This window comes from Ruditapes philippinarum, unplaced genomic scaffold (assembly GCF_026571515.1).
Source record: "Ruditapes philippinarum isolate M1 unplaced genomic scaffold, ASM2657151v2 ctg14687_1_1_1_1, whole genome shotgun sequence".
NCBI lineage: Eukaryota > Metazoa > Mollusca > Bivalvia > Venerida > Veneridae > Ruditapes > Ruditapes philippinarum.
The window spans coordinates 1-22798 of NW_026853529.1; the positions used below are offsets into that span (position 1 = coordinate 1).

The 22798-nt window shown below is 33.0% G+C and overlaps 1 protein-coding gene across 1 annotated transcript; it reads right to left on the reverse strand.

Moving 5' to 3' along the window:
* Positions 1-2301: 2301 nt before the first annotated feature.
* Positions 2302-21050, reverse strand: LOC132737136 (ruvB-like 2). Its single transcript, XM_060724391.1, has 15 exons — positions 20938-21050; positions 19007-19061; positions 18198-18322; positions 16757-16829; positions 15451-15580; positions 14274-14340; positions 13078-13184; positions 12103-12196; positions 11804-11927; positions 10966-11060; positions 10203-10321; positions 9595-9714; positions 6900-7029; positions 6145-6262; positions 2302-3141 (listed from the first exon to the last, which is right to left on the reverse strand). The coding sequence occupies exons 1-15, from the start codon at positions 20944-20946 to the stop codon at positions 3122-3124; spliced, it is 1386 nt and encodes a 461-aa protein (XP_060580374.1). The 5' UTR covers positions 20947-21050; the 3' UTR covers positions 2302-3121.
* Between the last annotated feature and the right edge of the window lie 1748 nt (positions 21051-22798).

Genomic DNA, 22798 nt, shown 5'->3' on the forward strand with positions numbered 1-22798 from the left:
TGGACGCCATCTTGAATTTCTTAGTCCGCCAGCACTTTCAGGGAAAATGAAATTCAATTTCGTAATCTGGGGACTCAACCGAACATTTTGGTATATGAACCCCCCTGTTTATGATCGGGGACCAGTTAGGTGTTCCTAAGCTTAACAAATTTGCAGCACTAAATTAGATGCTTCATTTTTCTGTTCAAATTTCCATTCCCTTAAAAAAAAAAAAAAACAACAGACATTTGCTGCCACATTATGTCTATTTGAAATATCAGAACAAAATTTACTTGGGTATTTTTTAATATTGAACTTTGGCCCTTACCATGCATGCTATTTTTTTTTTTTACTCGAGAGCCTAACAAAGTATCCATTATTTTTTTTTTTTTTGGTACAAAAGGATTTCAGATTTTGTAAATGTCACAGGGTGAGAAAAATGTGCAACCTGACCGGGACTCGAACCCGGGACCCTCGGAATACCGTATAGCCGCTCTACCGACTGAACTATCCGGCCACTTACACATCTTCTCCCCTATTAAGTGAACAGTTCTGAACCGTAACATACTCCCCTGCTATATTAAAATTCGTCCTCGAATTTCACAGAGTTACAGAGCAATGTGAATTAAACTCTGAGCTGTATTCAGTCACGGTCCCCCGTTGGGCGCCAAATGTCACAGGGTGAGAAAAATGTGCAGCCTGACCGGTACTCGAACACGGGACCCTCGGAATACCGTACCACGCTCTACCGACTGAGCTATCCGACCACTTACACATCTTCTCCCCTATATAGTGAACAGTTCTGAACCGTGACATTTAGATTTTTTTCTTTCTTGTTAAATCAGAAGGCTTTACTGAAAAAAAGTATACATGTTCTCTTATTATGTAAACTTTGTATGTTACCATTTCTAAATAAAGATATTATTATAATTATTATTATCTTAAATGGACTTACGGATCTATCAATCTTGATATAATTATTCATCATTATTAAAGTAAAGATGTACTCATGTGACTTGTGCAGACCATGATCAGATGGCAGTTGATTTTGATTTGCACAAGTCACTTACATAAATTTAGTTGCTACCAGGAGGGTAAGGGTAAAGGAATGATACAATTATAATTGGTGGTTCATTTCCACTTATGTTACACAGCTGTTAGCTGTTAAATTGACAGCTCCCTTCAGCATTATAATGCATTGAAATGACTGTAGTTAATGGTTTACAAATTTTTTATATTATTTTAATGTACTATGTATATATTATGTTTAGTAAGTAATTTCCTGACAAGATGACATTTATTAGTTTACCCTTTTAGTATAAATTCAGAGTCTTCCAACTGAACAGGCAGACTTCTATTTTATTAACAAACTTGTGTCTGCTTGTTCAGGTAAGAAATTTTATAACTTTTTATTTTTTAAATGTTTCTAATGTCTAACAAAAAGGTAATAACAGAAAATAACTTTCTAAAATCATTAACTAATATAAATGTAAATTATGTTGTATTTACATTCAGTTGTATTTGTTAATATACAGTATTTCTTACTATGCTTGTTAATTTCACTTTCAATATGTATTCATAGTTTAATACTTTAATAGCTTGAAATAATACAATATATATCTTGTCTTGAATATCTTATGCTACTCTTGTTTAATGATTTTATCATAAAATGATCAAAATAAAAAACTTCTATTTTATCAACAAACTTGTGTCTGCTTGTTCAGTGAAACCCAGCCAAATACAAAGCTAATACAACACAAAAATCGCCTTGTGAAACTTGTCGACTTTTTCTCCCAGTACAATGATAAGCCAAATTTTTAGCTTATTTTAATACTCTTGAAATTTCTTCAGTAATCTAGTTATATGCATTGTACACAAGTTTAGAAAATATTGATAAATGCATATAATTGCCTAAATAACAAACAGAAAGTGTTAACAGTACATCTAAAATTCTTCTTATTGTAGCAAGATTTACTTTCCAATTTAGTCATCAAAAATATTATGGAAACATCTGAAAACTGATCACGTCAATACAAAAATGTTTTATGTTTGGTTTGAAGACACAGCAAACACTGCAAAGATCATGCATAAGGTGTATTTCCAGCTTTACTACATGGAGGTGGAAGACTTCAGATGCCCCTTCGTACTTTATTTCAGATACACGAAGTATATTAGTGTTTCAGTACCATACCATAATTCAACAGGGCGTATATAAATTGGAAGTGGCTCTATCAGTCAGTTTAGTAAATGACTCCTCCCAATTAATGAAATATGGACCCTACAATGTTTCTTTTTTCTTTAATAGTAAAAACAACATGTGAATAAAAAAATGAATGCATTTATTTCTTGAATGAATGTTTCACATGAACAATATGTAAGTTTTACATCTAAATGACACATGTACAGACTTCCCGAAATACGTAGGTCGGTCCGATAAATTTTGATTAGGTCTGACGATTTTTTTTCCGGATCGGACAGATTGTCCGGCTTTTATCCCAGTCGCATGTATACAAAATGGTGTCGCTAAAGGTGCCAAACCTAGGAAAAAACGTAAATCTACGTCAGAGGAGTGCTGGGCACAGCAGTAAAAGGATGAAAAGAATAGACCTGAGACAAAATTTAATGAAAAATGAAAGCAGGACCGTGAATTTTTAGTATATGACAGGGAGATGAAGATTGCGCTGTACAGACTGTGCCGATTGTACGGCGAAAAAATTAAAACTGAAAAGTTTCCCTTTGATTTTAATTAATTTAATTCGGTCTGACAGATTTCGTTTCGGTCCGACAGATTTTCATGGTTTGTCAGACCGAATGTCTGACAGTTTTTTTCTAACTTTTGGGAAGTCTGCATGTATGAGAATGATAAGCAGACCGTGATAAGAATAACAAACAAATATCACTTGAAAAACTTAATACAACAGTAATTGATTCTTATTGAATTTTGTCATTAAATATTGTCCGATATACAGATATACATTACATCTGTTCAAATATGAAGCGACTGTCCAAACATGTAGTTGAATTTGGTGTTTATTTCAAAATTAATCTTTATTTTTACAAACATTTAAGATCTTAAGTTCAGATCATTATAAAGTCCTTGAACACATGACAGTTTTTACAAATCCTTGCACAAACAATTTCTTCAGCTAGTTTCCATGGTTTCTGAAAAAGAAAACCATAAATATAAACATTTTATGGTTGATGCTTAGCAAACTACGATAGTTTACAAAAAAAGATTTTTACTTGTATACATCAAAGAATTTTATCTGCATATTCCTCATCTTCTAGACTATCAAACAATTATATAGAAAACATTTTCCTGTACAGATTATTGTCCGTTTCGGGAAAATAACTAAACTTACAAACATTAATAAAGAACATCTTGAAAAAATGTAAATGATTTCAATACAAGCTTTCATAATAAGTTGCATAAAGCTGGGCCAACCTGAACTACACTGTACATTGATCAGGCAATCGGGTCAGCCTGAACTACACTGTCAATCAATAACAAGAGGGCCATGATGGCCCTAAAGTCGCTCACCTGTATATAGGCCCCCGGAGGGGGGCCAGTTTAAACCCCAGGGCTTTTATTTGAACAAACTTGGTAGACACCCATTAGAAGATGTTTCATGCTAAACATCTAAGGTCTAGCTGGTCAAGTTTTTTCTTTACACGTATAGTTAAAAAGAATGACACACGTGGGGCAGGGCCAGTTTTGACCCAAGGGCTTTTATTTAGACACTTACTAGTAAATGTTTCATGCTTAATATCTAAACTCTAGCTATTCGGGTTTTTTCAAAGAAGATTTTTAAGTTTTTGCTATACACATATAAGGAAAATCAATGCCCCCCCGGGCGGGGCCAATTTTGACCCCAGGGCTTTTATTTGAACAAACTTTGTAGACACTCACTAGAAGATGCTTCATGCTTAATATCTAAACTGTAGCTATCTGAATTTTTTCAAAGAAGATTTTTTAAGTTTTTGTTATACACATATAAGGAAAATGAATGACCCCCAGGGCGGGGCCAATTTTGTCCCCAGGGCTTTTATTTCAACAAACTTAGAAGACACTCACTAGAAGATGTTTCATGCTTAGTATCTAAACTCTAGCTATTTGGTTTTTTTCAAAGAAGATTTTTTAAGTTTTTCCTATACACATATAAGGAAAATCAATGACCCCCGGGGCGGGGCAAATTTTGACCCCAGGGCTCTTATTTGAACAAACTTGGTAGACATCTAAAAGAACATGTTTCATGCTAAATATCTTAGCTCTAGCTCTTTGGGTTCTTTAAAAGAAGATTTTTTAAGTTTTTACTATATGCATATAGGGAAAATCAATGACCCCCGGGGCGGGGCCAATTTTGACCCCAGGGCTTTTATTTGAACAAACTTGGTAGACACCGATTAGAGGATGTTTCATGCTAAATATCTTAGCTCTAGCTCTTTGGGTTCTTTAAAGAAGTTTTTTAAGTTTTTACTATAATTATGCATATAGGGAAAATCAATGACCCCCTGGGGCGGGGCCAATTTTGACCCCAGGGCTTTTATTTGAACAAACTTGGTAGACACTCACTAGAAGATGTTTCATGCCAAATATCTAAGCTCTAGCTCTTTGGGTTTTTTAGAAGAAGATATTTAAAGTTTTTTCTTTTGGTTGCCATGGCAACCAGAGTTCTGCATGGAATTAAATTCTTTGAACACTTTTCAAAGGTGACCACCAAAGGAACATTCCTGTGAAGTTTGGATGAAATTGGCTTAGTGGTTTATGAGGAGATGTCATTTAAAGTAAAAGTTTACGGATGGACGACGGACGGACGACGGACGAAAAGCGATCACAAAAGCTCACCCTATCACTTTGTGACAGGTGAGCTAAAAAGGATGTGCAGGCTAGCCTGTCTCTATACTGGTGGCAATGGCTGACCACTTTTGGTTCAAGCAGGTTGAGGGTTAAAAGTACATTAAACAAGCAATTATCATAGTATTGCAAGCAATCCATAAGTCCCCTACCGGTAAGAGCCCAAGCAACATTCTGAAGGGCCATTGGCCATTCACTTAGGTTCCTATTTTAAGTAAATTTGTTGAAAAAGTTCTTTAAAAGTGATCACAGGAAACAGTTTTCATGTACAGACAGACGGACTGAAAGACACTCTAAAGTTATTTTTTAAACATTCCATGTTATCAAAATATAACATTTTTAAAATCCTATCATGATTGAAGAAGTAAAAATTACCAATTTCTCAAAAAAAAGTCTAAGTTCAAAAGGGGCATAATTCTGGAAATAGAGTATTGAACACTCACAAATGTTGAGTGACAATAAGAAACATTTATATGAAGTTTGAAGTAGATACATTCAGAAAAAGAAGTTATTAAAAAAAACAATGTTTTTTTCATGAAAATTTTAAGTTCAAGGGAGGTAATTCTGATAAATATTGTGCTAGAGTTGTAAACCTTGTCACATATGATGTGGTTGATGACAAGCAACTTATATTTAAAGTTTGAAGAAAATACCTTAAGAAATAAAGAACTTATAGTGAAAAAACTTAAAAACTAGAATCAGAAATCTTGAAATTCAGTCTATTTGTTGCCATAGCAACCAGAATTTTCAACATAGGAAGATAAAAAAGGATGTGCATAATTTCCATACTGCCATCTATCCATATGTCAAGTTTCATAAACATATTTTCAGTACTTTTTGTGTTATCACTGGATCCAGGTTATGTGTAAAATTTGCCATATTTTCAGTCTATTTGTTGCCATAGCAACCAGAATTTTCAACACAGGAAGAAAAGAAAAAGACGTGCATAATCTCCATACTGCCATCTATCCATATATCAAGTTTCATAAAAATATTCTCAGTACTTTTTGCGTTATCGCGGGATCCAGGTTATGTGTAAAATTTGCCATATTTTCAGTCTATTTGTTGCCATAGCAACCAGAATTTTCAACATAGGAAGAAAAGAAAAAGACGTGCATAATCTCCATACTGCCATCTATCCATATATCAAGTTTCATTAAAATATTTTCAGTACTTTTTGTGTTATCGCGGGATCCAGTTTTGTGGACGGACGGACTGACGGACGGACAGACGGATGGACGGACTGACGGACGGAGGGTAAACCTAAAGTCCCCTCCGGTAAACCGGTAGGGGACTAATAAAGGACAAACCTGACAATTCATTGAACATAAATTCTTGTTGGTATTCTTTGAGGAACTGTGTAGATCTGGACTCATCAAGGAACAATGAATATACACGTTTAATGTCATCAACATCAACTTCTGTAGCCTGAAATTCAAGTCCAATCATATTATATGTTCATACATTGGCCAAGATAATCAAAACATTATGCTTGAAATAAGACTATGATTTTATACAGAATCTGTAATGAGAAACCAAATTTGTTTTGAGTACAAGATTGTTATCTTATGATGTTGGTACATGTTTGGTGAATTGCTTGTTTCTTTTGATTATTGTATGTTCATTCAGATTATAAATTGTTTGTTCAGATTATTTGTTTGATTTTTGCAAGTTTGTTCGGATTATTGCTTCTTTATTTAGATTATTGCTTGTTTGTTCAGATTATTGTTTGATTTTTGCAAGTTTGTTCGGATTATTGCTTCTTTATTTAGAATATTACTTGTTTGGATTACTGCATATTTGTCTAGATTATTGCATTTTTTTAGGATTACTGCATGTTTGTTTGGATTATTCCTTGTTTGGATTGGAAAATGGATTTAGCACTAATTTGAACCAATATATTAGATGTAGACATTTGACTGAGGAGTGTCACTAAAATAAGTACCAATATGACCTCATTCTCAACTGGCAAATGCAAAAATAGTTTTAATGATGATTTGATCAAAATTAGCCATTAATCCTATTTCTTATGAGAATATAAACACTTCTAGAACAGTGCCCCTACCTTTCTTTTTCTGGCAACAAGATTAGCTGTGGTAATGAGTTGTATAGAATATCGGAGAGAGGTTTCCATGCCTATCCTCGTTAATACCGTCATAGCATCGTCACTCATTTCAACATCCTCTTCTTCACACCTAGAAAAACATTAACATGTTGTTAACATTCTATATTTCTTTATTTTACATAATTTGACTATCAGCATCTCTTCCATTTGTTTGGGTTTAACAGCACATTGACATATTACTGGTCACACCATGCCAAACACTATGATTGTTAACATAAGATTATTAAACCTAAAAAAGTGTTAGTACAATGTTATAAAATGAGTTTGTTAAATTTTAAAAATACAGCACCTCTGTTCAGTTTTACATACTTTATATCTTGTTTTTGTATACATTTCTGTGTAAAAAATGTCGAGAAAACCTAATTTTAACCAGTAAATAAAACATTATTACATAATGCTGTTGTTAACTTGAGATTAAATAAAAATCATTTTATCATTTTCAAAAATGGCAAATTGGACAACTTCAGATACAATACTTCTATATTGACTCCACTTCTCTTGTATAATCACTAACAAATTGTTCATGTGTTGTTTTTCAAATCAGTATTTGTAAATTTTTAAGCGAAAAAGAATTACGTTCTTTAAGAGATACTAAGCATAATAATCAATCCCAAATCCGGATTCATTTCTCTTATATTCAGTCAAAAAAAAACAAGAGGGCCATGATGGTCCTGAGGTTGCTCACCTGTATATAGGCCCCCCACCCCCGGGCCAATTTTTACCCAAGGGCTTTTATTTGTTTATTTGAACAGACTTGGTAGACACCCATAAGAAGATGTTTCATGCTAAACATCTAAGTTCTAGCTCATTGGCATTTTTAAAAGAAGATTTTTAAAGTTTTTACTATACACATATAGTTAAAAATAATGTCACCCCTGGGGCAGGGCCAGTTTTGACCCCCGGGCGTTTATTTTAACAAACTTTGTAGATATTTACTTAAAGATGTTTCATGCTTAATATCTAAACTCTAGCTATTTGGGTTTTTTCAAAGAAGATTTTTAAGTTTTTGCTATACACATATAAGGAAAATCAATGACCCCCCCCCCTGGGCGGGGCCAGTTTTGACCCCAGGGCTTTTATTTGAACATACTTGGTAGACACCCATTAGAACATGTTTCATGCTAAATATCTTAGCTCTAGCTCTTTGAGTTCTTTAAAAGAAGATTTTTTAAGTTTTTACTATATGCATATAGGGAAAATCAATGACCCCCTGGGCGGGGCCAATTTTGACCCAAGAGCTTTTATTTGAACAAACTTGGTAGACACTCATTAGAAGATGTTTCATGCTAAATATCTTAGCTCTAGCTCTTTGGGTTCTTTAAAAGAAGATTTTTTAAGTTTTTACTATATGCATATAGGGAAAATCTATGACCCCCTGGGGCAGGGTCAATTTTGACCCCAGGGCTTTTATTTGAACAAACTTGGTAGACATTCACTAGAAGATGTTTCATGCCAAATATCTTAGCTTTAGCTCTTTGGGTTCTTTAAAAGAAAATTTTTTAAGTTTTTACTATATGCATATAGGAAAAATCAATGACCCCCTGGGGCGGGGCCAATTTTGACCCCAGGGCTTTTATTTGAACAAACTTGGTAGACACCGATTAGAGGATGTTTCATGCTAAATATCTTAGCTCTAGGTCTTTGGGTTCTTAAAAGAAGTTTTTTAAGTTTTTACTATATGCATATAGGGAAAATCTATGACCCCCTGGGGCGGGGTCAATTTTGACCCCAGGGCTTTAATTTGAACAAACTTGGTAGACACTCACTAGAAGATGTTTCATGCCAAATATCTAAGCTCTAGCTCTTATGGTTCTTTAAAAGAAGATATTTAAAGTTTTTTCTTTTGGTTGCCATGGCAACCAGAGTTCTGCATGGAATTAAATTCTTTGAACAATTTTTAAAGGTGACCACCAAAGGAACATTCCTGTGAAGTTTGGATGAAATTGGCTCAGTGGTTTATGAGGAGATGTCATTTAAAGCAAAAGTTTACGGACGGACGACGGACGGACACCGGACGAAAAGCGATCACAAAAGCTCACCCTGTCACTTTGTGACAGGCGAGCTAAAAATTAAAAATAATTTTAATATATAAAACTCTAGGATTACTTTTAGGTTCAAAATCAGCATTGATCTGTTAATTAACATGAATGATTCCAACAGGTGTGTAACAGAACAATAAAAACCTGTTCTTGTCTGTATAAGATATTTTAACAGGGTTTTTATCATAAACAGATTTGTGATCCATATCATCAGTTGAAATTCTGTTAAAATCTGTTGTATTTTCAGCCTGTAGATTAAAATATTCCCCTTGGCCCTTGACGAAATCATTTGTTTCTGTTGGCACATCTGTTGCTTCACCGGATTTTAATATGAGCTGCGTCATGACAAAACCAACATAATGGGTTTGCGACCAGCATGGATCCAGACCAGCCAGCGCAGTCTGAACAGGATCCATGCTGTTTGCTATCAGTTTCTCTACTTGTAATAGGGTTTGTAAGTGAACAGCATGGATCCTGATCAGACTGTGCGGATGCGCAGGCTGGTCTGGATCCATGTTGGTCGCAAACCAATTATGTTGGTTTTGTCATGACACGGCTCAATTACTATGTATGTATACATGATTGTATAAAATTACCTGATTTTAAGAATTTGTCTGATTTCTTTCTCCTCGTATGGGGATGTTGAAATAATAAGCAGTCTGTCTAGAAGATCTATAGGTATACCGTGAGGACTCTGGTAGTTTGTGCCTCGTATTCTACAATATTGTAATAACATACACGTTATATTACATAGGAACATGTAGCAATTGTATGAATTAACAAGAGTATCGTCCAATTTGTCATAAAATATGCCAATCACAAAGCACAGTCTCATAATAGGTAGAGATTTACATAAAGATCCCACTATTCATCATGACTGGATGATCAATAATCACATTTTGTGGTAGCATAGACAAGTGTGGTGGCATAGACAAGTGTTAATGTGTCAGACTAGTTATCTCAAAATGATGACAAAACCTGTATCCAGTAATACTAGAACCGCCCATCATGTGTGTGGAAGATATGCTATTGAGAAAATGTGAACATTTCATCATCTCTAATGAACTTGACCTCGCATATCTTGGCTTACATTATTTATTCGACAACTCAGTTTAGCGACACTTATGTCAAGCTATCGTTAAATCTAAAGCCATAAGCCAAAATCAGTGGCTCAAAGTGAAAATATCAATGAAATGGCTTCTACCTGGTGATTCCTCTGTTTGTTGCCATGATTAAAATAGGTGCCATATCACTCTCTAATGCTCTGTTTAAAAATGAGAAACTTTCTATATCCAACATGTGTACTTCATCAATGAATAACACCTGTAATGCAAGATTGAACAATTAAAATTTATGTATCAAAAGCACATTCTGAGGGGTGAGTTTTAAGGAGTTGAAAGAAAATAAAAGTTACTTATATGTAACAAAAGTCAAAATAAACAACAAGTGAAAAGATAAGTCAGGTTAGGCAAAATCAATTGACAGTATTCAGGTCATCCCAAGAAATGCATTTAAGCAATCTGCTTGAAAATAATAAAATTTTGCTTTTTTTTCTTTTTTTCTTTTTTTTCAGACTGGCACTAGGTGTGTTAGCTGGAAATACATAAATTATTTATTCAATATCTATAACAATATTTTTGTGAAAAAAAAATAATGGAAAAGGAAGATCTCTCTAGAGCAAATGACAATAAAAGTAAAACAGTGAAAATTGCAGATTTGATTTTATTGAGTCCTTTCATGAGAGACAAGTATATCATCCGAACAACCCCTTGCACCAGCTAAAAACAACACAAAAAGTATTGGAATCAAAGACCCTAAAATACTAACAATGATCCTATAAGGACAATAAATGATACAAAAGGACAATCAATGATCCTAAAGGACCAGATAGATAAAACAGTATAACAAAAAGTGCAAAATGCACTTGTCTTTAAATTTATTATATTAAATTATTATACTATACTAACCCCAGGAACAATTTCAGCTTTACCCTCTTCTCTCCATTCAGCAACCTTACTGTTGATTTGTTCACGAACCTCTGATTTTATCTCACCAGTATCACCTGTAAATTCACCATTTTGTATGTTATACCTTGTTACAATTTATACATAAATGTTTGATAAAAATAAAAAATATAACGTAAAAGTAAACCCAAAGTGTCATTCCACATAAATTTATATCAAAAATTATTAACCCGAATGATTTGGTAAATATTTATTACTGCCCCGAAGATCATAATAAACTTAAAGGCACTTTACCCTTTTTTGGACAGTTTTTGTATTATAATGATTTTTATTGATGCAATTATAAATGATACACATGAACAATTTCATTAAAACATTTTTTGGTGATACAGGCATGTTTCAGTTTGGACAGTCGAAGGCTACACAATCTGTCTTTAAGAGTGAAATCTACATTTCAATTTGTTTTGCGATTTATTATGCTAACTATAACTCCAAATAAAGAACATTCAATAATATGGACAGCAAAGTAATATTGTCAGGTTCACTGTCTATTCTAGGATTTGGAAAACAGGGGATTTTTATATCGAAATGTGAGAATTTATAACATTTGTTGATCTTTTTACTTCTTTCTCTAATGTAAATTTTCCCCCTGTATCTGAAAAAATAGGGTGAAATTCTCAAAATCCCCACGTCCAACCTCCTAGAATAGACATTGCAGGTTTAATATCTTATAAAAACCACTACAAAAACGGACATTTTTATTTCAACAATATACAGTAAATAAGAGATATAATAGGATGTGTATTATATGATGATATAGGGGAGAAAACTAGTATTTTACCTGAGAAGAGAGCTAGGAAACCCTGAGTTCTACTGTTAATGACATCTATCTCGTGTAATGTTACAGTATGTACTACTTCTTTTCTCTTCTGTAACTCCCCTTCAGGACATTGCACAAATTTTGTCTGGAAAGGATATGAGGTAGCTAAGTTATAATATCATTTTACATTCAATAGGTCTGAAATGGATAAAACAATCGTAATTCCAAACTTCTGAAAAGTTAGTGACACTATCCTTTATACTATGACTTTTGTAAGAAATCTATAAAGTGTGGGTGGTTGTCAAAAATAACATAGTCACCTGAGCTCCCATAGCATCATAATCTCTTGCTCTCGTAAATGATCTTCCAAGTTTTGTAATCTTGCCCGTAGCTTTGTCTATTGTTATGATATCTCTGTTTAAAAAAAAGAAAAATATATAGGCTTTCAACTGAATGAATGTTATTATCCTCCACACACTGTTGTTAAATAGGATTTCATATTAGTATATAACTGTTCTTTAACCATAACCCTACTGGAACCAAAAGTGATAAAACTGTCACTAGTATAGAGCCAGGCTAGCTAGCAAATCTATGCAGTCTGACCAGGCTCTATTTGGTTGGCTGAAAAATAGATAACAGATAGTACCAAAAGTGGAAGCTGGACAAGTCCATTTAGAAATTCAACAGGTTATGGATAAAGAGACATTGTTTGATGCTAAATCATACCTCATACTTCAACCTCTAATCCTGAAGACTTTGACTTCCATTAAGTTCCAAAAATTTGAAGTCGGAGACTGCAAAATCTCTGACATTGGAAGTCACATTATATATGTAAAGAAGGAAAAGTATTGAATTTTGGAAGACACAAGCGAAAGTCAAGGAGTTAATGACTCCCAAACTTCCATTAATGGAAACCCATAAACAAGAAATCACCACACATCTTGTGGCTATTATTTATTAAGTTTTTCTTTGGTAACAAAATTAAACAAGATTACTAGAATTCAGCAAAGCATGCAATATTAAATATTTCAACAGGAAAATGAAAGTTTCTAGGCAAGTGTTTAAATTTGCCTCATGCATCATTAATTAAATCTACAATCTGAGGAATTTGGATCCAAAATTAATTTTATCATTTCTCAGTGCCGTCATTACATCATGTAAAATAATAAACTCCGGGTTGTCAATTCGAGGCAGTGTCAGGTCAAAATGTTTACCTCAAATGGCTTGTGGGCCGCTTCTTAGAAAACACAAAAAAAATCGCCTTTTATTTAAAACAAACCACATCAAATTCTTACCCAGCCTGTACTTTTTCCTTAGTAAGAGATTCTATCATTTTCTGCCCAAGATCGTATATGGTCTCCATCTCTGTCGTCTTTAGCGTCAACTTGCCAACTTTTGCACCCTGTCAAACATTCAATAATAGAATATATAAAATATTCACAATGCTGGAACCAAAAGTGATTACATATGATTATGAGAAAAGGTCAAAAACTAGACCAAAAATTATCAATGGTTAAAGTGTAGGAAAGAAGAGGAAATGTTAAGTATTTCTTTGTGTTATGTATGGGAGACATCTTTATTTACACCTTGCATTGTTTAAGCCATTACAAATGCATTAGTGAGGATGTGATTGTGAGAAAACTAGGTGTTGTGTTTGGTTTGTTTTATTTATTAACACTGAATGTTAACATACATAGGAAGTGAAGTTACATTAATAAAATAAACAAAGTTTTTGCAGAAAAGTGACATCACGTGACATTGCGTCAAATTTTTAACAATTATTCTGTTATAGAAAGATATCTGAATGTTTAATGAAAACAAAATCATTGTTAGATACTTAATGTTAACTTTCTACCTAAATACATTAGTAAATACATGTAAAAGATCAAATACTATGGCCTGCTGCCAGTTGAAAATAAAGAAGTTTTTGTCCACATATTTTTGTTTACTTTTCTTTCCTCACTTACTACTGATCATAAACTGTTAACTAAATATCAAAAAGAAAGACAATTTGTTTTTTAATTCAAATGGTCATTATTTACAAATACAAAGAAGATGGTTTTCTTACTTTCGAGTCGGCCCATAATGCATTTGAGGAGTTCATTTTGGCCTCAAGCTGCCTCTTAATGACAATACTGTACAGTGATTTTTTCCCCTGTATTTTACAGCCTAATAAAGGCTGTTCCCCTAGCACAAAATAGGTATATTTCCCCCTAAAATGCCCTGCACACATTCATCACAAGAGCAGCTGACTTGTATCAGCTAGAAGACAAAAAGTTGTCCCTAGTATTGATAGCCTCTGCTATGAACCATGCATGTAAAATTGAATTGAAATTGAAAATTTAAAAAAATTTCATTCTCAGTTTTTAAATTTCATTCCTTTTCTGATTTCACGCCCAATATTTTCCCCTTAGAAAGCCACAGGTTGTTTTGAAAATTGGAGAAAAAAACTCACTGCTGTATAATACACTATCAGCATGTAGATACTTACAGTTCCTGTAGCAGGTCTGTCTATCTGTATCTCTACAACTTCACCTTCTATAATCTCAGTCTCTTCTCTGTAAATATCATAACAATGTTCTGTCAGCACTGTAATTCTCCTTATCTTAGACATAGTTAACCATTTAAAACATTTACAATATTGCTGTAGCCTCTTATACATTAGTGTCTATTATTTCTATGCAACATCACTTATACTATAGGGTAGAATGACACTAGATATATTCAAATTTGTGTTGTTGTTTTTTTTTTAAAGATACACTATGCTCAAATTTCATACTTGAAAATATTTATATTTTATTGCTACACAGTCTCTTTGTAAATACAAAACAAACTTGTTTTGACTTCACACAAAGTTTAAATTCTACACACTATAGGTGGTTACAATATAAATAAATAGTGTCATTTAAAAAACCGGCTTTTTTTTTTAAGAAAAGACCAATTTTATTTGACCTTTAATAGGAAATACAGCTTCCAATACATAATTTATTCATTCTTTTATTCAGATTAGACATATTGGGTAAGAATTTATAAATTTCTGTGATAAAAATATTTTACGAAAGGATGAGCATATTATATCTTTAAATAACACTCTTACCCTACAGGTAAAATTATTAAATTAAGTTAATGGCACATTTTAGTTTACCTGGTGACAGGAAGACTGTATATAAATAATGCTACATATTTCTAGGCATTTACCAACAGTGAAGATACAAGTATCTGATCTTGAAACCATTTGCTAAATGGTTAGCAACCTTAGTTTCATTATAGAATTCCTGTTTTAAATGTCATGAACTCCAATGGATAAAGTATAAGCAAAATAAAGCTAGATTAAGCTGACTATGTAAACTGCACTCTAATATAAAAGAGAATAAAAGTAAGGCAAGTATTGTTAGCAGTTAACTTCATGTCTTTGTTTTGTTTGTATATTTTGTTTGGTTTTATGGCGCACCACAACACAATTTATGCCATACGGTGTCAAAACTGGAAAGATGAATTTGGCTAACCACATATCACTTAGTATTACAAACATAAAGCACCAACAGGGGCAAAAAAAGCATAGACTCCAGTAATTTGATCCATTAAGTCAATCCATCTTAAAATCACACAGGGGAAAAATTGGCATATCATGATGGAATTAATCTGATACTTGTTCAAGCTGAACTTACTTGATCCTAACTCCGATGGATTTCCTGAATGCTTGGGTAAGAGCCTCTGTTTTTCCCATTTCAAGAGAGAATATTTCACTGCCAGCTATACTTGTAAATGGTGTATCTGAACCCAGTGCTTGAGCCATACCTGCAAATGTAATTTCATACTTAACTTTAACCTCATGTTCATTTTAAGTATACCTACATGTTTAATTTCATACTTAAACCTCAGAGTCCATTTTATAAATACATAGATGTTTAATGTTATATACTATGTGGCTTAAACCTCAAGTCCATTTTTTACATACCTACATTTTTAATGTCAATGTGTCGTACTCATACCTCAAGTACATTTTTTATGCATACTTCCATGTCCTTTCTATGAATACCTACATATTTAATGACATACTTAAACCTCAAGTCCAGTTAATGCATGCCTACAAGTTTAATAATCAAATATTATTATTAACTGTAACTAAGTCCATAAACCTTAAATATATTTAATGTCATACTTAAACCCCCAAGTCTATTTGATGCATACCTACATATTAAAATGTCATTGTTTATTAAACTTATGGTCAATTTTATAAAAAAAATTAAATTAAGTCTACAGTGCTGTTAAAACTGATTTGAGGCATTTTCCTTAACAACATATGTTTTTAACTGTTACCAAACTATATCTATAGATGATAAGGGCCTCTACTGTTTCTGAAATATCTTATAGGTCAATACTAAATTTCTGGGATTACATTAATTTTGAAATAAATTACACTAATAGGAATTCCCTATAAAAATCATAGAAAAATTTTTTTTTTAAAAGTTGCCATTGTTTTTACGGTTGAGTTAATTGTGATGAAGATTAAATTGTCATTTCTATTGCTATGATGTTTTAAAATAATGACCATCAGACAAAATGGCAGATCTGTAAAAATTTTAATCAAATCTAAACAATTATCTATAGCAAGCAGGGATATTTTTGAATTATTTTATGGCTATTATTGGGTCATATTCCAAATTGAAAATAGTATATTATTTTCCCAATTCACAGAAAAAAATTCCCAATTGAAAGTTACAAAATAAAAATATTGAATAAAAATTCTAAAATCTTTGCAAATAATTGCTTCTTCACTGTAATAGTGTTTAAATGTTTGAAGATGCCATCATAGAAATAATTGTTTGTATTCATTTAATCACTGCAAAATTTCAGTCATGCATTTTTCCCAATTTTTAACAAAACACCGCTGAAATTCCCAATTCCATGGGTATGGGTCATGTTCCCTAAATCCTGGGAAAAAAAATCCCTGGCAAGCAATCATGCACCTACCCATAGCTATGGCAGTTTTCCCAGTACCAGGATGTCCAGCTATCAACAGTGCTCTTCCAGCAATTTTTCCCTCCTGAAATAAAGAACAGAGATTTATTCCATTGAAAACTTTTGTTAATCATCTATCATTTGTTAAATATTACAGTCATGATGATTCATGAGAAGTGGTAACATCTTTCATGTGTGGGTGTTTGTAGTTTTCCCTCCAGATCACAGCAGCAAGTCTAAATTAAATTCACTAGAACAACATCTTCATTCTAACCTATTTTACTAAAGTCAATCACAAACCAAATACATAATCATGCTACAAGGCTCCAATTATACCTGTAAGTACATGTAAAAGCCTGTACACCACAAAAAATGTCTTACTTTATTCCAACTGATAGACTAGCCACACTATTAACAAGTTAGTTGCTAGGACTTCAAGAATAAAAGCAATTCAAATTCATCTCCAATGTGTCCAGTCAGACTGCATACAATGTACATATGAATGCAGTGTCTATTCTAGTAATTCAAAAATAGGGATGAATTTCCCCTCAGCCACTCACTTAGTATTTTTAAAGTGACTTAAAAAAAATAGGGGTGATTTTCCAAAAACATTAGAGTGCCAAAAAAGTTGTTTGGATCAACCTCAGACGGTCTTTTTCCAAGAAACTTACAAGATAAATAGCTATAAGGATCTCAGCGACCTTATTTTACATAGTCTTATAAAACTTTTGAACTATGCATCCCCTGAGAAAGATGCTTAATAACACCAGTTTATGAAAGAAATGTAATTATATGTGTATTAGTTTTTTCTATGACATATTTGTCTGCACTTTTTTCGTAGAAACGTTTAAACCAATATTCTTTGAGCAAACATAATTCTATTTACAGCTACAAAAGTTGTCTCCTTCGATTTTTTCGACGAAAACATTGATTTTATTTGTTACAGTTACCTCCTTCAGTTTCTTGTGTCCATGTCAACAAATATGCCAACTTTTTGATCATGTTTATAAATCAAGATGTGGGATTTTCACAAACATGCCTCATAAATGTGCATGATTTTTGCAAAAAGTGCAAATCCTAGAATAGACACTGTATAAAGTGGCAAATTACATCTGTAGGCTGTCAGTATAACAGAACAGAGTACTCAGTAATGGCTAATCCTATTTCTGCATATTTTGACACATTAAAGATAATTTCTGCAGATTCATCAGGTAATTTGTATGTTTGTGTCACGGTTCAGAACAGTTCACTATTTAGGGGAGAAGATGTGTAAGCAGCCGGATAGCTCAGTCGATAGAGCCGCGGTACGGTATTCAGAGGGTCCCGGGTTCAAGTCCCGGTCAGGCTGCACATTTTTCTCACCCTGTGACATTTGTATAGTGTAAACCTCTGCATGGTGCACTTGTAGGATGTGCTGCTTTTAAACAGAAAATACACATAAAAATTTCTTCACCTTAATCATTTCAAGGATGACACCAGCTGCTCGCCTAGCATCCATCTGTCCCACCATTCCCTGTGACACATTGCGAGCTTCCAAAGCATCATCAAGACCTAAACCTCGGATATGAGAATGAGCACCTGTACAACAAAAGAAACAATGGTCAACATAAAATTGTATCAAATTTACCAATTTTTCAGTGGTAACACTGCCTGACAACAAATATAATGGTTGCAAGTTCTGCCTGACAACAAATATAATGGTTGCAAGTTTTATCTGTCACTTTTCTTTGCACATTTTCTATTAAGTCTTTACTGGACTTTAAATCAAATGTCTGTGTATTAATGCTCTAAATCTTCATGTTTACCTTTACCTCACCTAAATATCTTTAATAGACTTCTCTGTTTTCAGACTGAACAAAACAATTTGACCATCTTTAGAGAAAGTCCTTGTATTAAAATATGTACTGACCAAATACTTAGTAACAACAATTAATACAATGATCAGACCGCACTCTCTTCGTGCTCTAGTTAAATTACTCCTTCATTAACCTAATATTGACCTTTAACATCAGTGAATATAAATGCTATTAAAAAAAGACCAAAGTTACTTTACAAAACAGATTTGTTTGCTCAAAACCAAATGTAAAACATCATATGAGTAGACATGTACACCATATATATTTCACTTCATTATTAAGTAATGAAGAAAATTAGGCAAATAGGTATTTCAATCATGTCCATAATATTTGCCGCAAAAACTAACAAGTAAATTGTTATTTTTGAAATGAAGCCAAACACGAGAAAGTATATACAGTAATTTACCAATTCGCTCGATCCTAGTGACCTCTCTGATTTCCTGTACCTTGTCAGCTGTAGGCTACAAATAGAAAATACAAATATTGAGCCATAGTTGTTTTACGTAATCAATGGAATTATTTAACAGTTTTATCATTCAGGGACGGCAAAATCAATTGTCCATATTGCCCAGGTTGTCCCACAGCCTGTACGGACAAGTGAAAAATTGTCCCACAGCCTGTACCGACAAGTGAAAAATTTCAAGAATAAACTATGTAAATATCATACGGACAAGTTAAAAAATGCTTCAAATAAAAATGGACAAGTTAGTCAAAATCAGATTTTGCCGGCCCCTATCATTTACAGTGCTTTTTACATTTTTTCACATTTAGGAGGATGGTGGCAGTGTTGCATCTAGGCTGCACGTTTTGTCCATTTTTTATGCTGATCGCGCATTTTAATGAAGTCAATGCGCGCCAAGTCGCGCATCTGATGATCTTTTCAACTTAATTCAGTTTATCTACATTGTATCTTGAACGCTTCAGCCATGTTTGTTTTCACTCGTGGTTATGACTAAAATACGTACTAAATCGCGTGTAGCAGCTGACTGGGTAATTTCCTTGTTTGTGTTTTGTAGTATTCGTCAATACTTTATTTTTTCTTCTTCCGTTTTTGAGCTGACAATAGATGTCAAAAATGCCTGAACGTAAAATAAATGAATTCTTTTCTGTATGTCATAATGTAAGGTAAATGTATGTCCCCCACATTTTTTTTTCAAATCCCCCACATTTTTCAGTTAAGTGGGGTACAATCCCCAATAATTTTGAAATTCTAGATGCAACACTGTGGTGGTAGGGCCCACAGAGGGAAAAATTGAGCTGCAAAGGGGAAAATAGGCAAAATATTAAAAAACAAACAAAAACAATCCATATTTTCTTAAAGGGACTCCACTGAGGTTTTTTGACATGATGGGACTGGAAATAATTTTTTTAGATTATTACTCCATTTGATTTAGATCTAAACTAATAACTTATGTGTAAATTTCAGATCATTAGCTCGCTCCTTTTTTCCAGAATAATTATTATAATAGTGAAAAATGACCAAAAGCTGAAAAGCTCAAATCGGATTGAGAAAAGCACAAATAAATGATTTTCAATGTATTTCTTGTATATTTCTTGGTTATATTTTATTTATATTTCTGTTTTAAAAGCTGCACGCCTCCAGATGAACGAAAATATTTCAATAAAATCAAACTTGAGAAAAATGTACTAAGTTTTTAGGAAAATCAAAAATATTCAAGTAATTATTCACATGTTATATGCAATTAATGACTGATTTTTCAGTATTTATAACTATGTTAATACTCCGTTACTAACGCACTAAGGGCTACTTTTGCATATTTTGTCCTCTTTTTAGTAATTTACGTGTGTTGGAAGTGTCATTTATAATGTTTAAATTGCTTCCTTTTGATAATTTCACTAAATAATACTTTAAAATTATTTTCAAAATTTTCATGAAAATTAGCATGAATCTGGAGGCGTGCTGCTTTAAGTGCTCCTATATGAAAAATTATTTTTTTATGTTTTTAGGCTGATAAAAATCAGTTGAGTTCCTTTAAACATACTTATAGAATAATTTCCTTAAATTACGTAACTAAAGATATTAAATGAAACCAAGGCTAATTTATATATATATTCCAATGCCAAAATGGCCCGTGTCACCACATAGTGTGATAGAGTGATATAAACTGATAAACTTTATAAAAGCGGGTGGGGAACAGCACATGTTATTCAAACAGAAGACAAGTATAAACAAGAGTGCAGAACAACAATAACTCAGCTGCTCTTAAAGTGCAAAAAATGCACTTATATTAAGAAAATGCAGTAAAAATAAAAAATATCAATTCAAATGACATCAATGTCTTATTAATTTGAAAAATTTTAACAATATTTTTTTACCACTGCCATCTTTGTTTAATTCCAGACTGTGTTAACAAATCAAAAGTGGAGACGTAAAATATAAACGTTCAAATCTAATATCTCATCAATGGACCAGTCTACACATGGCAACGATTTCCGCGTCTTAAAGGGAGGCAACTCTAGAATATTCTCGAATGTTTCGTGCATAAACACGCATTAATCATAATGTCCCTTCAACTTACGTATTTGTCAATTAACTCAATTTTATAGTAAAAAGTGCGATTTCATATATTCTTTGAGTGTTGTAATTTCATGACATTCGACAAATATAAAATTGGCGGTGGGGAGGGATCGCCTATAGAAAAGCCGGGATCTGGGATCGTATTCAACATATTGACCATCATTCTGTTCTCGGTGTCATCGATAAATTGTCGATTATTGCATGCCTTTTGTGAAAGATATGCTTGTGATATGCTTGTTTATAATTTTAATGATGTTTTTTGTTGTTGATGGCTATGATGTATTTTTGTATTTGAATGATTTTCGTTGAGACTCGCATGTAGGCCTACTGTATACATGTTTCTTGGTTGGTTATTTCGATCATATATGTTTGATAAAGAAAACTTTTAATTAATAACAGCCGTACTAGAAATACTACAATTTGTACGAAAATAAAGTTTAGATTATTATTATAATTATAATTGTTGTTGTTGTTGTTATTATTATTATTATTTGAATGTTTTTGTAGAGCTTTTTGAATAAGTTTGATTTGTAGTAGTTATGAAAAAATCTTTTAACAATTTTTTTCACAGATGAGAACGTTAATTGACCTCAGAATGTCACACACCCATGATCATATTTAATATTGTAAGTACATGTAGGCCGACTGGCAGTGGAAGTCGTTGTATATTGGTTTCGAGATATTGACACAATCGACACGTGCCCTTTTATAATATTAGAGACACCTGTCTGGTGACCCAAAAGTGTGATTGCTACCACGGATTTATATTACATATAAATCGTACGTAAAGTGAGATTAAGCGGGGTTTTTTTTATTATTTTATTATATTCCGTCGGAACCTGAAAGAACTCCGTCAGAATCCGCTTGAAAAAATAACATTAGTGATCTGCCTTAATTGTTTTATCGTGTTAGAATCGAAATAACATCGGCCAGAGAGGTGTATATCGGCTATTTAACACCAGTTTTGTCGTTTTGATGCGAAAAAAATAACCACTCAGGCATACGGCCTTCGTGGTCAATTCCTACGCATCAAAACGCCAAACCGGTGTTAAATAGCTGATATACACCTCTCAGGCCAATGTTATTTCTTAAATAAAAATGCTTTTTATTGTTGCTTTAAAAGGCTTTGCTATATAATCGAGGGTAAAAACATAACAGCCGCATATACAAGTAGTCCCTAACCAGTGTTTATTGGTAGTTTAACTCCGTTTTTTTCCTTCTTTGTCTATAGTGACAAAATCACGTGGAGTGATAGAATTATTGTTTATACTTTGCGGAACGGAACGGAACAAACATTGAGGCACCACACGGGACACAACATTTTTACTAATATGTAAATATATTAAATAAAAATAATGAAATATTGAAAATGCCTAGCGAACAGTCGATCTAGGGCTTTTTCGAACTGAACCATCTGAATACCCACTTCTAAATGGACATTATTTATATAAAATCTTCGGGACTGCAAACAGTTGTTCCGTTTTGTTCCGTAAAGTATAAATATCCCATAGAATAATTATATTCTACGGAACGGAACGGAACAAGATTTATTTTTTCTTTTCAATGGAATTTTTCATCCTGGTATATTGCAGGTACATGAATTTATTACATGCAACCTGTTTTAAAAAACTATGTTCTTGACTTAGTCAATATAGGAAA

Coding starts and splice junctions, on each gene's coding strand:
- LOC132737136 (XM_060724391.1), bottom strand. Junction 12,197..13,077: donor AAGGAAAAAGTACAGGCTGG/GTAAGAATTTGA, acceptor TTTTTTAAACAG/AGATATCATAACAATAGACA. Junction 3,142..6,144: donor TATGTTCAATGAATTGTCAG/GTTTGTCCTTTA, acceptor TTTCTTTTTCAG/AAACCATGGAAACTAGCTGA.